Here is a 17,215-nt window from a genome sequence, read left to right on the forward strand (position 1 = left end):
TGTGGGTTGCTATCACTTGGAGGCCATCCGTTGCAAATACCCTTGTCCTGCCCACACCACAGTAGCAGCTATTTATGGGGAAAGAGCCTCCTGCAGCTGCAGGTCTGGCAGGTAATAATGTATGGTAAGCAATACTGAGACACATGAAAATAAAGCATGCATCCCATTGTACTTAAGTTCCAGGGCCTTCTGCTGGGTGTGACAGTACCTTTGGGAACAACATAATGGGAAATTCCTGAAAGCATCTCTCACCCAAATGTGTAACTTGTCTGATTGCATTTTCTGGGACAGGATCCTCCACTAACTTCTGCAGTCAGGGCCTCGACTCCATACCTCAGCTCTACAATGAGAACAGGGTCCTCAGGGAAGAAAACCGGAGTCTTCAGGCTCAGCTGAGTCATGTTTCCCGAGGTAGGTGGTAAAACACCACAGACCGTGGCCACTCCCTAACCCCTATTTTCCCGGTCCACACCAATTACCAATGAGAGAAGCAAAGAGAAGAAGATGTCCAGACCCACCAACCCAAAATTCCCATAGTTATTCTCAGTCTAGAAAGGGCTATTTCCTGAGCGGTCCCAACCATGGGTCCTTAGACTCCAAGGTTTCAGGACCAAATAGCTCTATATAATCCATCGTTTCCATACACACTTCACTGCAGATCCAGAGTCACTGTCTAACTGGATACCAGTTTGGTGTCAGTTCTGCTTCTCTCCACTCACCACTGATTTGGAACCAGGAAAGGAAGGAAAGACAATGCCAGTATTCCCTCTCAAGTTTCTCTGCACGTTACTGCAGCTCTTCATCTCTGTGCCTCCTCACCACAGCCTCACTCATACACTCAGGGCATCTCTCTCATCTGGAGGCACTAGCAACATGTCCTCCAGAGCTTTCCCAACCCCACTCAATGGGCATCCATGTGGGCACCATTTTCTGTGTGGTCTGAGAGGCAGCAGAGCCTGGTGTTAAATGAATTGATCAAATCAATATATTATCAATAACAAATTATTTTTATTTACAAATATTTTTTGAACAGCCATGAAAAACTAAGATTAGTATCGAAAAGAATTAAGCCCAGAATGAAAGAATGCTTGTGGAAAAGGAAAATAAAGAGATATTTCTAAATTAGTCACCTCAGAGTAAGAAGATGAGAGGAAGGTCACTGCTTGGGAAAGAGAACTAAAGCTAATAGGTAAGAGAGAAGGCAGGACTCTTAAACTACCACTACAATCTTGGGAAGAATAGAGCAGATCTCGCAAGTGAGAAGGTAGGGTGAGATTCAAATGAGTACCATTTGCCACATCCAGGTGAGTTCCATTCCAGAGGACTCACAGAACTTAAAACCATATTCCCAGAGTCCCTGTCAATAATCTTTGAGAAATCATGATCAGAGAGTTGCTGCAAGCCCCTAAAAGAGCAAAATGTCCCAATTTTCTCAATGATGAAAATAATACCTTCTAAAAATTATAGACAAGAAGTCTTGATGTTGATCTTTGGCAAAATTCAAGAAGGGGTTATTAAACAGATGGAAGGTGAGCACTTAGATAATGATGAGTGTTAGCAACCAGAATTTTTTCCCTAGGGAGCAAGTTAGGCCATGTCAAATCAGAGGGTCATGGGCACTGCAAAGTAGAGGAGCACCATTCCCCAGGGTGTGTGGATATAGCTAGCCAACACTGTCTCGGTCCACCAACACAGGACCCTCCTCTTTGCCTGCCTCCTGCTTGTCAGGACAGATGTGCTTGGGCACATCTTCCTGCTGACCTTTGGCCCATGATATAAATGCCCCTGTGTTTTGGCCTCCAGAGCACTCCCAGGAAACCGAATGCCTGAGGGAGGCTCTGCGGTCCTCACAAGCCCAGCTTCAAGAGCTGGAAATGGAGCTGGAGCACCAGAAAGTGGAACGGCAGCAGCTTTTGGAGGACTTGAAGGAGAAGCAGCAGGAGGTCTTGCATTTCCGGGAGGAACGGCTATCCCTCCAGGAGAAAGATTCCAGGTCAGAGCGGGCCCACTGATAGGGAAGGTGGCCCCATTTTTAGATTTAGAAGAAGAGATATTGGCAAAACAGTCAATGGCCTCTTTAGAAAACCTGATTTTCCCATCTATTTCTGATTTATGGGTGGTTTTAGATCACTGGATGACTCCCACCTTCTTGCCCTGGTGTGGCGATCAACTACTAACCCAAAGGTTGGTGATTCGAACCTAACCAGTGGTGCTTTGGAAGAAAGCCCTGATGATTTTCTCCTGTAAAGATTATAGCCAAGAAAGCCCCATAGAGCAATTCTACTCTGTAACACCTGGGGTCACCATGAGTCTGAATCAACTCAATGACAGTGGGTTTGTTTTGTTGTTGTTGCTTTTGAGTGGACGGAAGAATTTCACTAAGAAAACTTTTCACTCCGAAGTTGAGAGAGTGAAACCCTGTTAGAGAAGGCTTCAGCATATCAGAAACAAGAGAAAGAACGTTCTTATGGTTCCCACCATTACTCTCACCATAAGCTAGGAAAACTCTAACCTGCAGTGAGGCTTCTCCCCCAGTGTAAGTCTTATAACACTTGTCAACTTGAAAACTACCTGGCAGCCAGCAATAAGAAGACTGTGCTGGTGTGTCTATTCTGCCACTAGCTAATGGTGTGACTTGGAGCAGGTTACTTTACTTCTCTGAGCCATTTGTAAAATAAAACGATGGGCTTCCTGATCTCTGAGCTGACAGCTAGGGCTAATGCTCAATGATGCAAAGGTTGACTCCCACCTCCTTGCCCTGGTGTGGCTGGGCTGTGCCATCAGCTCAGTGGCCCCTGCCTCTCCCTGACAGGCTACAGCACAAACTGAACCTCCTACAGCAACAGTGTGAAGAGAAACAGCAGCTCTTCCAATCCCTCCAGTCTGAGCTACAGATCTATGAGGCCCTTTATGGGAATTCCAAGAAGGGCTTGAAAGGTATGTGTTCCTCACCCTCCCACCTCCCAGCCCCCTCCCTACTAACATCCTGTCCTCCCTTAGGGCCCAGAGAAGCTTTTCCCTTGAGGGTTGTAGAGATCTTGGAAAGCTACAGAGCTCTAATTTGCTGAAGGGAAAGTGAACTGAAACTTGAATAAAAACAGGGGCCACACAAGGCTGAGAGAGTAGATTATGGACAAAGGCACAGAAGCTAAAACACAGGGTGAGTGCTGGGTTGAGAGGAGACCAGCCTGACTATGGGAGAAGCTTTGTCTCATGGAGTTGTGAGAGGTCAAGTTAGATGAAGAGAGAGTTGTTAGTATGTAGAAGGCCTACAAGGTAGGATGAAAGTTTACATTTTATATAGTAGACAATGGAAAATAAGTATATTTTCTCAAGCAAAATTGGACCTGATGAAACCATAACGTTAATATGGTGTGTGTGGTGGGACATATTGGAACTGAGAGACATCTGAATCAGGGAAACCTCTTGGTTGAGTAGTGATATTCTGGGCACTCAATGAAGAGAGTCTCATATGAGGTGCCATTGAGAAGATAAAGAGAATGAGTAGGTGAATAACATTTCAAGACAGAATAAGCAAAATTTAGCCAGAATTTGGATTTAGAGGATGAAAGAGAGGCAGGAGCATCATGGAACTTTGGAGTTAGCTCCTGGGAGCCCCTTCTTCATCCTGAATAACCTCCCATTTCATGCCTGTTCTCCCTTTTGTGGGTCATTTAAGATTCATTTCAAAGCTACTACCATTAAAGGTCCATAATCCCTCGTCTTTAATTCCAAAGTCCAATAAGATCTCTGAATCAGAAGCTTTTTTATATATTCATTTTGTGATAAAACTGAAGTGATGAAAGGCTATTCATAGTCTTCATTTATCCCACTTAGTGAGAACATTTGCATATTTCATTGCTGAAATACTAATGTGTTTAAATAAGGGCTGTGGCCCCAGAGGCAACTGGTTGTTTTATGTAATGTACTATGTGTGTGTCCTATTACCTAGCTAAAAACCAGAACAAATTTTACATTTTGAAATGCATTTGACCCCAAGGCTTTAAGGTAAGGGATTGTGGCCTTGTAGAATATTTCTTCAGTGTATGTATCACTCACTATGTAGAAATAGACTGTGTGTGCTAAGTGGGGGTAAAACACATGGGGGAAGTTGAAAAATTCACATCATTATGACCCTGGCCTACAGTGCCACCTCTATTCTTACATGCTCCCAATAGGCCTGATGCCTCCTCCTCCTTCTCCTCTTTGATTCCTGAGTGCGGTGATTATCAAATCTCCTTCCCCTGAATGAAGAACACTAAAGACAAAAGGAAAATATGAGCCCAAGACACAGAAAGGGCCACATAAACCAGAAACTCCATCAGCCTGAGATCAGAAGAACTAGGTGGTGCCTGGCTACCAGCAATGACGGCCCTGACTAGGAACACAACAGAGAGTCCTTAATGGAGCAGGAGAAAAGTGGGGTGCAGAAATCAAATTCTAGTAAAAAGCCTAGACTTAATGGTCTGACTGAGACTGGAGGGACCCCAGAGAACATGGTCCCTGGACTCTCTGTTAACCCAACACTAAAACCATTCCTGAAGCCAACTCTTCAGATAAAGATTAGACTGGACTATAAGACATGAAATGATACTGGTGAGGGGTGTGCTTTTTAGCTCAAGTAGACACATGAGACTAAGTGGGCAGCTCCTGTCCAGAGGCGAGATGAGAAGGCAGAGGGGGACAGGAGCTGGTTGAATGGACTCGGGAAATACAAGGTAGAGGGAGGAATGTGTTGTCACATTATAGGGAGAGCAACTAGGATCACATAACCACGTGTGTACGAGAAACTGACTTGAATCATAAACTTTCACTTAAAACACACACACACACACACACAAAAAATCTCCTTCCTCTCAGTCCCTATCCATTTCTAGTCCAATGCTGACCTCCTGCTGGGAAGACCTGCTCTCTAGCCTATAGGACTAAGGTTAATATTGAGATGAAATAAGACCGTTACCTACTCTGCCAACCACCTGCCCTCTGGATGCATGTGGGCGTGGAACTTCAAGGAAACTCCCACCTGGGTGCTTGCTGTCCGAGTGTGCCTCGGGACCCTCACAGGAAACCTGATATTTCCATCACAGATGTGTTGCCATTGTGTGTGAGAATATAGGGAGGTCACCAGAAGAGAGAGAAGGCAGAGAGGTGTGTTCTGACAAGTGCTTGGATGTACTTGGATTGGTGCTACCAGGCCCCTCCTCTTCTTTCAGGTTATAACTGGGATGCCTGTCACCAAGTCCCCTTGAGCAGTGACTTGAGCCACCTGGTGGCAGAGGTACGAGCTTTGAGAGGGCAGCTGGAGGAGAGCATTCAGGTGAACAATTGCCTACGTCTACAGCTGGAACAGCAGTTGGATGGTGGTGCACGCAAAGCCAACCTCAGCCCCTCCTCTGTTACCCAGAACTTCCCAGCCAATACGGACTCTGGGGACAAGCAGCCACTTTTCCAAGGTAGGAAGGAAAAAGGAATTAGGAAGCACTTGGCCAAGGGCACGTCACCAGGATGTCTAAGGTGGAAGGGACAATCTTGCCTCTCCTGTGCTCTTGGAACAGGTTGAAATCAGAGATGCTTTAATACAGCACATTGAATGAGGGCTTGGGACCTAGGGCCAGGCCTGGCTCCACATTCTGGGGCCACTTACAGGTTGTTTGCTTTGGGCAAGTTGTTTAAACTCTCAGGTATTTAAGCCTTGATTTCCACATCTCTTAGATGAAAATAATAATATATACCTTGGATGGTTGTTGGAGTCCCTGGGTTGTGCAAATGTTTAACGTGCTTGGTTGTCAACTGTAAGATTGGAGGTTCAAGTCTACCAAGAGGTGCCTCAGAAGAAAGGCGTGGCATTCTACTTCTGAAAAATCAGCCATTGAAAACCCTATGGGGCAAGGTTCTATTCTGACACACATGGGGTCACCATGAGTCTGAACTGACTCAAAGGCAACTGGCTTACTGTATGGTTGTTTGCAGCATTAAATTAAAAAAGTGCCTGTCACAATAAGAATTGTTCAATAATTAACAGCTGTAGATACTAATATCTATTCCTTGTATTCGTGTAGTGCTTTAAAATTAACTGAGTATTTTCCAAGATATAATTTCATCTGAGACAGGGCAAGTTCTATCTCTGTATTTCACATGAGAAAACATAGGCATTGAGACCTTAACTGACCTGCTAAGGTTTAAGGGAGTCAGGGAGAGAACCAGAATTAGAACCAGGTTTCTGATTTCCAGTCTGTGTTCCTTCCATCTTGCCATGCTCTGTCTCAGTGTTGCTGAGCTGCTTATAGTCTCTAGCCTGGGTTCCCTTTCCCTAATGTATAAGACACCCAGCTGTGTGGCAACATGTTCCTGTACCTGGGGAGATCAGGACAGTATTGGTGGGAGAGTACTGGCTGGCGGGCACCTTTATTCCAGGGGAGAGTCGTCCCCTTCTTCTGCCCTTCCCCTGCCTGTCTGTTCAGATGGGCATGTTTATCTAGTTCTCTCCCTCTCTTCTCAACATCCCTCTTCAGTCTCACTTCCCCAAGTTTCAGTGTGAATACTAATACTCTTCCCAAACCCCAGTCCCTTCCACATTCCATTTCTTCCTCCTCTTCTTTTCTTTTCTTTTAATGCACCATTAATTCACCATATCCACTTATCTCCATGGCCTTATCCTTTATTTTATTCTAATCAGAGACCACTTCTGCCATGCCTGCTTTTCCTGGGCCATGTTAATCTTTGTTCTTCTCTGGCTCTATTAGATGATCATTTCTGAGACAATGACTTATCTGTCACATGAAGGTGATCCTCACGTGATCATGTTGCTATGAGTCCCAGCATAGTGCCTGGCAAGTAGAAACCACTCGCACTCATCAGGTGCATGGTCTGCTCTACATAGTGGAGCTGTGATGGATGTAGTGTTCAGTTACATCTTCTCTTCCCGCTACCCAGGTTTCCCATGACGCAAGCCAAGACTCAGCCCCATTGGCTCAGTCACTGCTCCTCCTTCTTACTCACATAGAAGCCTGAGCAGGAAACCGGACTCCAGGCCATATTTACCCGAGCAGGATAGTTCTTATCATCTTTGTGATATTTTGCCATTCCTCCACTGTGGGATTTCTTCCTGGTCTTCACCAACACTTCTGTCTGCATTTCTTCTCATACTGCCAAGTTGTTTCTAGTCAGCTCACCAGAAGAGTGGTAGAATATTGAATTTCATCCCCTATATATCCATTCATTTTTAGATTCAACATTTTTAACACATATAGCATGTATATTTATGCATATTTATATTTAGTCACAAGGCATTGTATTAGACACTACATGCAAAATGATATTCAGAACTGGCTGTAGAAAAATACACCTGTAATTTATCAAACTAGAATTTGCTTTCTCATGGAATACCTTTCAATTAAAGCAACATTTGTTTGCTCTGAAGAATGAAACATACCAAACTAAAGGATTCATTTGCTATTGCTTCTGATTATGGTATATGGGTGATACTCATGTAAGAGGTGAGCCATGCTGCCTTCGACAGGGAAGACGAGGCTGTCCGTGTGTTTGGTGGGCAGTGTGCTTCAGGGCTCCTGACAATGACCATGGTCTTCACTCCATAGATTCAATGTCTTCCCCTCCGGTTCGGGATGTCGGCATGAGTTCTCCGGCTCTGGTCTTTCCCAGCTCTTCCTCTGCTCTTGGCTCAGAGACCTCTGTCTTCAGTAGGACAAACGGTAAATATGGGAACTGAAGGACTCAGGAACTGATGATGGAAACAGTAATACAAGCAACCCTTGGTTGTTTGTGTACGTATTGTCTGAATTTAGAGATTCTTCTCCGTGTGCCCCAAGGCTGTTAGCCCTACATCGTACCTTACGTGGCGATCTTTGTGGGTTATTATTCTTCCTCCTGTGATTTTCCTACTGCTCAGCTTTGCTTCATAGCACTGTCGTCCCTCCATTCTTGATCGTGCCCTCTGTATCCAGCTTGAATAATTTATCTGTATATTCTCTATCTGAAAATCATTATCTATTAATAATACTTTGGGTGAATATTTCATTTCTCAGTAAGGATATAATCACATCCTAGCTATTTTACCATTACGAGATAATGTAAGAAAGAATAAAAATATAAAAACCAAAATATCTCTATGGATTTCAGCCTACCCTTGTAGTTTCCAAGACTGCCTTTCTTATTCCTGGCAGCCTCTATCATTTGATATCTCTTTTGGCTTGAAGTAAACTGAGGATATGTTTACAGATAACACTGGATTCTGTTTTGCTGTGGTTTTCTTTTTCAGAGCTGGGCCCAGATGCTTCTCCAGTCATGAAGAACCCTCCCAAGCTGGAGGGTGATGCTACTGATGGCTCCTTTGCCAATAAGCATGGTCGCCATGTCATTGGCCACATCGATGACTATAGTGCCCTGAGACAGCAGATTGGAGAGGGCAAACTGCTGGTCAAAAAGATAGTGTCTCTCCTGAGATCAGCATGCAACTTCCCTGGCCTTGAAGCTCAAGGCACAGAGGTAACCCCATCTGAGGCTCTTAGCTACACTTTTTTGGGTTGCCCTTACGTCTGATTTTAGCTCCTTCTCCCACTATTTTTTTCATCCTGTACATCTTCCAACACCTGAGGGTTCATTTGTTTAACCCAGCCAACCCTTTCTTCTCTACCTCCTGTTTCACTGAAAACTCCGCTCTGGTCCAGGTGGAGCCAACTTGATATTTCCCCTCAGTATCACAAGAAATTAGCCTGGCAGCCATGGCATCTGTTTGTTCAGCCTGAGCAGGGGCAGGAAAGCAGTTAGCACAGATTCTCAGAGTGCACCTCTGTGAGAGAGACCAGCCACCAATTACTGTGCTGTTGGAGCCATGAGAGAGGCTCAAATGCTCAGGGCAGCTCCTGCCTCCAGGTAGACACCACACTAGAGGGGAAGATGCACACCCACGTAAGTGAGCACAGTAAGGTACTACAGGCATAGTGTTAGAAGTCGCCTCTGTGTTGTGAAGGCACAGATGCAGATGTGGTCATTTATACCAGGGAAGGAATGGTACAGTTTCACAGAGGACGTCACCAGGGGATGGGTTTTAAAGCCAAGTAGGTTCTCTAGGTGGAGAATGGCATGCGGGGAAAGCGGCAGCACCTCAGTCCTCAGAGGCACAAATGGTTCAGCTCAGTCAAAGCAAAAGGTGTGATTTAGAGAAGAAAAAGGGAGGCTGGTGCAAAAAAAAATATGGGGATCTTAGACTTGATAGCCTTGAGCTGCTACTAGGAAACTTAAAGAGAGTGTGGGAGAAAGCTGGAGTCAAATGAATTGTTTCAAGTAGGAGATCACTGCTGCTGTGGATCCTGGGCCCTGGGAATACCCATGTGCTGCACCTCACCCACCAAGGAAGCTTGGGCCCTGTGCTGGGAGCGGGAGGGGGAACAAAAGACGAGAAAGGGTGAGCTCTCAGCCCAGATGTGTACATCTACTCCTCCCGTTTAGGTGCTCAGCAGTGAGCGTGCCCATGAGCTTCGCAGCAGCACCTGCGCCCTGCACCACACCCTGGAGGAGTCTGCCTCCCTCCTCACCATGTTCTGGCGAGCGGCCTTGCCAGATATCCGCAACTCTGCTCAGCCTGGCAAAGCGGTAAGAGGCCAGTGTTTCTGGGTTCAAGCCCAGCTTTTCTGCCTCCTGATATCGTTCTCTCTCCTCAGTCCCACAGCATTCCTGAGGATCAAGAGCTGAAAGGTGATCTGGGAGAAACAGGCCTTAGGGGAGCATCCTTAAGGGAGACCTGTGACCCATGGAGGTTATGCTCAGTGCAGCTCTGACTACACCCCTTCTCCTCCCAGCCCCTGACCCTGGGACATGAAATCAACGAGGAAAAGGAAAAGATGTGGAGAAGGCAGAGACATAATAACCCTGGCAATCTTTAACTCTCCAGAATTTGGCTGAGCTAAAATTAAAAGAGGGACGTGTTAAATCTTCAGAAACTCTGGTGGCGTGGTGGTTAAGTGCTATGGCTGCTAACCCAAAGGTCGGCAGTTCGAATCCACCAGGTGCTCCGTGGAAACTCTATCGGGCAGTTCTACTCTGTTCTATAGGGTCACTATGAGTCGGAATCGACTCGATGGCAATGGGTTTTTGGGTTAAATCTTCATCACCTCCTTCCCCCAACCCTCAGGTCTGCAATAGTCAAACATGATCCCAGAATGTCACCATGTCAACAAGAGACTAGCAGCCTCCTGTAACCCCCCACTGGAATCCCAACATATCACTTAAATGTGCATGTCTGGCCTGGCCTGGGAAGTCAGCCCTCTCAGGGTCTTCTCAGATTCCAGGCTGGCTCTCTGATTGGCAGAGCCTTCAGTAGGCCCATTCCAGAACCCCACCCCAGGTGTTCTAACTCCAGATTTATGTCTCAGAGAAATTAGGGGACCCAACTATGCTAATTCCAGGGATGAGGCCTTTGCCATCTTCAGGATGGCAGAAATATTTATAAAGTTACAAGCTCTTCTCAGGTCAGGCATAATATCCCTGAGCTACCAAGTTTTATTTGTGTGCGGGAGTACTGTAACTGATGTCAGGGCTAAAGCTGAGCTGTTGTTCACAGCTGGGAGTTTCAGTCCTGGCTTGGGGTCAGCAGGAGTACAGACCTGTGCCAATCCACATGGGGCCTTCCAGGCTTTCAATATTCCCCAATGTCCTCATCCTAAGTTGTCACCAGCTAGAGGGCTTCCAGGCTCTAATGGAGGAAATCCAGTCCCGAAAAAGTTGAGAAGATTGGGAAATCCTACTTTGGATTGTAAAGAGCCAGAAAGCATGGGGTGCTTTAGGCTTCTGAGCTTTGATGGAGAGCCTGTCCTTGTTCCCCAGGGAGAGTCACTGAAAAGGGAACTTCTGGAACTGAGAACCAAACTCTCCAAACATGAGAGCCTCCTTCAGAGCACAACTGAGCGGCTGAAGACTGCCAACCAGCAGAAAGAGAGCCTGGAGCAGTTTATCTTCAGCCAGCGTAGGTACCCAGAGCCAGGGGAGGTGATCTTCTAGACTCCCCACTTGTGCTGCTGAGGAACAGTGACCAGAGGGGCTGGGGGGTTTCAGGAGAGGGGAAGATGGTGTGATGTCCCTGAACCCCCTATGCCATCAGTAATTGTGGGTGCAGAGGGCAGGGAGGATCAGGGATAGCAAGAGACCCCCAGGCCAAGTGGCCAAAAAGAAATACTTTAGAAAACACCTGGCAAAGCAAGTGTGGGTCCAGCTGGTAATTTCTGTTTTGTTGGGCTGTTTTGTTGTTTCAGTGACCAGGACACACGATGTTTTGAAGAAGGCAAGGACTAATTTAGAGGTAAGGAAACTATGCCCCAGTCAGAGCCACAGAGCCACACAAACCATCACCATCAATCATCAGAGGCTGCAGGTGGTCCTGTGCCTGCTCTGACCTTCCAGGGGATTTTTGGTCATTTCTAGGTCCTCGACAAGCATTCTTCCGGTTTCCCTTTCCATCTTCCCCTGAGTCAGCTCCCTCCCCTGACATTTTTATCCATTCTCGCATGGTCATCATCTTCTCTTCTTTCTGTTCTAATTTTGCCATCTTTATGCCAAGTCAGGAGATGAGAGAAATGCACTTCAGTTGATACTTGAGGGCAGAGGACAGAGAGGAGTCAACCTGTGAATTTGCTATCAGCAAAGAGGTCCAGAGCCCATTATGTGTTCTGGCGTTTCCTGTGCTACCGTATGAAAAATTAAAAACACCGTGCCACCTAATAAATCAATTTCACTGTGCACTATTGAGTTGAGACCCACAATTTGATTTTATTATTTGTTTTTCTTTAAGAAACATCAGATAAGAGGGCCCTTGGGTCTTATTGATCAAAAAGAATTTTATTAAAAAACAAAACAAAACTGAATCTCAAGGGGAAAGATTTTACATGTATGCCAGACATTCCCTACATTTACTTAAGACATCTTAGTCATTCCATAGTAAATATTTTGAAGAAAACCTGAGGTACATGAAATAGCTTAAAATCCAGAAACTACAACTGTTAACTTAGGTTCAAAGCTTTGCTATAAGCCATTGAGCATATTCCTAGAAATGTTTCTAAATTATAACCTGCAAGATTATTGATGTCCTCAGTGTGAAAATAGGTTGGGCCGTGATTTAAGGCTGCCTTTTCTTTTTCTTTTTCTCTAATTCCCTTTTATTTTTCTCTGATGATTCCTTTCTTTCCTGAGCCTCTTTAGAAGAACACTTACAAGATTTCTTCTGTAAAGCCTTATTCCTGTCCCAGCAAAGGTAACCCAACAGCCTCAAGTCCCAGCTGGGAAGCTCTCCTCCCTACTTTCATAAGACCATGGAAAGGGTCTGAGGCCTGGGTTCCAACCCCAGGTTGGTCACTAACTGGCTGTGTGGCTTTGGCTGGCCCCATCACTGCTGTGAGTCTGCGGCCCCCCACTGGTAAAGGGTAGAACTAGACTTAGATGATCTCTGAGGCCTTGCTGACTTGGCCCCTCCCTCTCCTTGAGAAGGTAACTCGGACATAAACTTAATGAAGGGATTTCCTTGCAAAATATCTTCTTCTTCCCCACAACAGGCTTGTTTCCCATGTGCATGTTTCATGCTTAGCACTTCTGTTCCTGGGGTGTGACAAAGGCTGCCATTTTGGTTCAGACAAAGTAGACTGGCCCCTGAAGAGGCAGTGGTGGGATGCAGCCCTCTAGTTTGCAGCGGCTTTGAGCACGAGGCGGGGGAGGCTCTTCCTCTAACCTGGGGGCACCAGTAGCCCCTCCAGACTGCAGCGCATCTCCTGAGCTCATCCTCCTAACTGGCTCTCACCATGCTCCTGGCCCTGTCGCCACTCAGCACTCACTGCAGCTCAACAGTCCTCAGCAAGGCCTGACCATAGATTCTCACTGTGATGCTCTCTCTTCTGCCTCCAGGTGAAATCCCTACGGGCTCTGCCCTGCACTCCAGTCTCGTGACCTTTGCCTTCCAGGAGCCATGCAAGAAGCGAAGCCACCAGAGGTCCTTAAAACAGCAGGAGGGATGGGCCTGCCCCCCTTTTGCACAGCTACCTATCTACTGAGGGCGGCCTGGGCCCCATTCCTGCAGACCCTCCTGGAGGGTCCAGAAGAAGTCAGAGATGTGTCTTGGTGGGACAGGAGATGGCTGGAAGTCTTCTCTGCAGTTAAGGAATACTATCAACCAATAGCCAAGAGCACCTGGCCCAGCACGAAGCCAGACACACCTAGTATGCATGCCGGACCTTGTGACACTGCTTCTAAACAGCCTCAGCGGCATTTGGAATGAGCTACAGCACAAGTTTGTCGCCTCAGCACCTATCCTCAGATGCTCCACTCAGGGGAAATAGCATTCTGCTTCCTCTGGTGGGTCGTGTGTCCCAGCATCAGAGATCCTCGGGCAGTCCTGAAAGCACAGTACTGAGCAGTGGGGCCGATGGACAAGGGTTGGCAGAGGCTGCGTGAGCCCCTCCCTCATCCCACACCCCCCTGGGCCTGCTCAGTTGCGTCACAGTCAGGATGGGCTCAGCCAGCACCTCAGTGCTCTGAGAGCCTGCAGGGAAAGCAGTGACTTCCCAGAGGCCATCTCATGCTGAGCACAGTACCTGCTATTTCTTTTCTTTATGATCTCCAGACTGTACTGACCATACTCTAAATATGCTGTTCCCTTCTGCCATCCCAGCTTCCCTTGGCGAAACTGGGCACCGATGGCCAGAACAAGCCCATTCAAAGTCTTGCGGAAAGCAAACCTATGCCCATTTTAAGTGGCAGATGAGAGGCCCCAGTTGTGCTAAAGTCAGTTTGTGTCTTCACAGTGTTTGTAGGATTTGTGGATGGATGTATAAATGTATGATAGGTATTTATATATGTTGCTATAGTGATGTGTTGAAGGTTAACATAACTGGTGGACAGGGTCGGTAAGAGGAAGTAAAACAGTGTTTTGGTGACTATTAAAGCAAAATGTGTATAAAGAACTAGTTTTTCTCCACTTGGCTTTGTTTCTGCGCCAGTCCCTGGGCTGAGTGATAGGAACAAGAAAGACAAACTGTTGTTAAGAAGCTCACAGTCTAATGCTTGAAGTGTAAGTTTAAGAAAATAAGTGCTTCCCTCTTTGTCATTTTGTAAGAATTCCTAGACTAAAAATATAGAGGAGTGGTTCTTAAATTTGGTGTGCCTTGGAAAGCTGTGGGGAGCTGCTAACCAAGAGTTGGAGGTTCTCATCCACCCAGAGGTGCCTTGGAAGAAAGGCCTGGTGATCTACTTCCAAAATATTTAACCATTGAAAACTCTACGGAGCACAGTTCTACTCTGACACACACTGGGTCCCCATGAGTCAGAATTCACTCTAGGGCAACTGTGGAGACAGCTGTGGAGGTTGGAGAAGCTACTTCCTGGGTTTCAAGCCCAAGAGATTTAGTTGGCCTGGGGCCATAGAATCTGTATATTTTATATAAGCAACACAGGTTATTCTTACACAGATCAAAACATTATTCTATGACATAGAAAAAACTGTAAATAAGTTTGCTTAACCTTAACTAAGAAACTTTTATTGAAAGTGTACATAATGATCATTCCATAAATGATGATATCAAGAGCTTAAAATATTTCGTGGGAAAAGTGCTTACTTATGTTCTTTTGCCTTTCAGAATTAAAATAAAGCTACCAGTCCATAATTATTTCCTAGAAACAGCTAAAAAACAAACAACATTAGAAACAAAACCAACCACAGTTACCACCGCCACCAACCCTACTTTACCAGTGAGATAGAGAAAACTCAACATCTGCTTTTACGTTCAGTTGGTTATTTCTGTGAATGCCTTTGGCTGTCAAATATAGAGCTCACTGGCAGAAACAGAAAATAGACCATTGAGCTATTATTTAATGAGGAAGCAGCAAAATTTAAGGACTCCTTGCCCTCTGGGTCAAGTATTCCAGAAATTCTTCATCCCTGTGTTGCTAGGGTTTGGAGCCCTGCTAACATAATCAGTTTCCATGGACAACTCAAATATTCTATGAAAATCATTTTATTAACTACAGACATTTATGAAAGCCACAACATAATCACATCATATAAGTCTCAGATCCCCTCAGGATCTAGTCGCAAATAACTTTTCAGGAAAAATCTTAAAAGCCATCCTTGCGTTCCATCCGCCTTTCGTGAAATGTTTAAAAGTAGCGCTGTGCATTAATAAAAATGGTTACAAAAATTATCTTTGGGAGGAGAATTCTCCAATATATGACATTTTGTAAATTATATTCTTTCCCTCTTTGTGACAGAAACAGAGCTCATTCTTCAAAAAAAAAAAAAAAAATACATCTGGCTGTATGACAACCAATGTCTTCTAATTTACCATAATTCAAATAAGAACCATGCCAAGCCCTGTGCAGAGAAGACAGGGAGATCCTATGGAAGGGAATAAAGGAGAAAGAATGGCAGGTACCTAAGGGAACACCTTTAAGTAAACATATAAAAACACTACCTGGCTTGTCAGCCCAAGTCTCACAACATTTGTGCAGGGTTTATTATTTCCCTTGGATGTTATTATTGCAAAAGTGAATGACCTAGACACTTGTATCGGTTTCTATTGTTGCCCTGACAAATTACCACAAACTTATTGGCTTAAAACAACACTTACTTATTGTCTCATCTCGCTGAACCAAAATCAGTGTGTCAGCAGGTCTGCCTTCCATTCTGGAGGCTCTAGGGAGAATCTGTTTCCTCGCCTTCTCTGGTGTCTAGAGGCTGCCCACATTCCTTGGCTTCTGGCTTCCTTCCACCATCTTTAAAACCAGAACAGCAGATGAAATCCTGACATTTCATCACTCTGGCCTCGATTTTTGCCTCCATCTTCCACCAGTGCACTGGTTAAAGCTGTTGACTGCTAACTGAAAGGTTGGCAGTTCAAAACCACCCATGGCTCCAGGGAAGAAAGATGTGGCAGTTTGCTTCTGCAGAGATTTACAGCCTTGGAAACCCTATGGGGTAGATATGAGTCCTAATCAACTCGACAGCAGTGGGTTCCATAGTTAAGGGCCCTTATGATTTCATTGGTCCCACCCAGATAATCCAGGACAATCTCCCCATCTCAAGGTCTTTAATTTAATCACATCTGCAGATTCATTTTTGCTATGTAATCACAGATTCCAGAGATTATGAGGCAGATATCTTGTGGAGCAGGCCCATTATTCTGCCTACCACAACACTGTTAACTCAGGTGCCAACTAATAGTGGAACTAAGAACGTGTCTTCTCGAATTTCAACATTGTTTAGTAAAATCGAAGCAGGTTTCTACTTCAAGGCACAACCTAGACTAGCAAATCAGGACAAGGCCGAAATGAGAACTCTAGAAATGCTCTGTTGATGGTCATAGGCTTGCACAAGTACTAGTGTGTTTAGTTTTTTTGTTTGTTTAAGATGTGAGGGTTGTTTTCTCCAAAGGCTATGTATGTTTGATTGCAGAAATCACCTCAGAAGTGAGGAGCTCTCTGTGAGGAAGGGAATGCAGCAGTAGAGACAGTGCATCTGGGATCCCGTTAACCTCTGACAAACCCGTTGCCATCAAGTCAATTCCCACTCATAGTGACCCTGTAGGACAGTAGAACTGCACCACAGGTTTCCAAGGCTGTATGTAATCTTTACAGAATGGACTGCCACATGTTTCTCCCATGGAGCAGCTGGCAGGGTCCAACGGTCAGCCTTTCAATTAGTAGCCCAGCACTTAACCACTGCAACACCAGGGCTTCTTATAAACAAATTTCAGTGTAATTTATTAGCAATGAAAATAGATGAATCAGCGATGACTATTCAATCCATAATTTGGGGTGAAAAAACCAGCTGTATAGGAATATAGTCTGTGTGATTACAGGTTAAAACCCAGGCCCGTTGTTGTTGTTAGGTGCCGTTCAGTCAGTTCCAACTCATAGCGACCCTATGTACAACAGAACAAAACACTGCCCGGTCCCTTGCCATACTCACAATCGCTGTTATGCTTGAGTACATTGTTGCGGCCACTGTGTCAGTCCATCTCATTGAGGGCCTTCCTCTTTTTCGCTGACCTTCTGCTTTACCAAACATGATGTCCTTCTCCAGGGACCAATCCCTCCTAATAACATGAACAAAGTATTGAATTGTAGTCTCGCCATCCTTGCATCTAAGGAGCATTCTGGCTGTACTTCTTCCAAGACAGATTTGTTCATTTTTTTGGTCATTCATGGTTATATTCAATAG

General features: G+C 45.4%; 1 protein-coding gene across 9 annotated transcripts in view; it reads left to right on the forward strand.

Moving 5' to 3' along the window:
* PDE4DIPP2 (myomegalin) overlaps positions 1 to 13,961 on the forward strand; it is a 227,933-nt gene extending 213,972 nt beyond the window's left edge. For 6 of the 9 annotated variants that reach the window (XM_023547516.2, XM_064282358.1, XM_064282359.1 and 3 more), the window contains 10 exons: positions 292 to 411; positions 1,804 to 1,993; positions 2,813 to 2,937; positions 5,214 to 5,453; positions 7,599 to 7,712; positions 8,279 to 8,505; positions 9,469 to 9,612; positions 10,843 to 10,981; positions 11,268 to 11,314; positions 12,907 to 13,069. In XM_023547516.2, coding sequence (XP_023403284.2) covers positions 292 to 411; positions 1,804 to 1,993; positions 2,813 to 2,937; positions 5,214 to 5,453; positions 7,599 to 7,712; positions 8,279 to 8,505; positions 9,469 to 9,612; positions 10,843 to 10,981; positions 11,268 to 11,314; positions 12,907 to 12,948 — 1,388 coding nt within the window. In that variant the 3' untranslated portion in view covers positions 12,949 to 13,069. Of the gene's footprint in view, positions 1 to 291; positions 412 to 1,803; positions 1,994 to 2,812; positions 2,938 to 5,213; positions 5,454 to 7,598; positions 7,713 to 8,278; positions 8,506 to 9,468; positions 9,613 to 10,842; positions 10,982 to 11,267; positions 11,315 to 12,210; positions 12,263 to 12,906 lie in introns of all 9 variants that reach the window. The other 3 variants (XM_064282361.1, XM_010589615.3, XM_023547515.2) reach the window with 2 other exon arrangements.
* Positions 13,962 to 17,215: the final 3,254 nt, after the last annotated feature.

Source organism: Loxodonta africana, chromosome 3 (assembly GCF_030014295.1).
Source record: "Loxodonta africana isolate mLoxAfr1 chromosome 3, mLoxAfr1.hap2, whole genome shotgun sequence".
Lineage (NCBI taxonomy): Eukaryota > Metazoa > Chordata > Mammalia > Proboscidea > Elephantidae > Loxodonta > Loxodonta africana.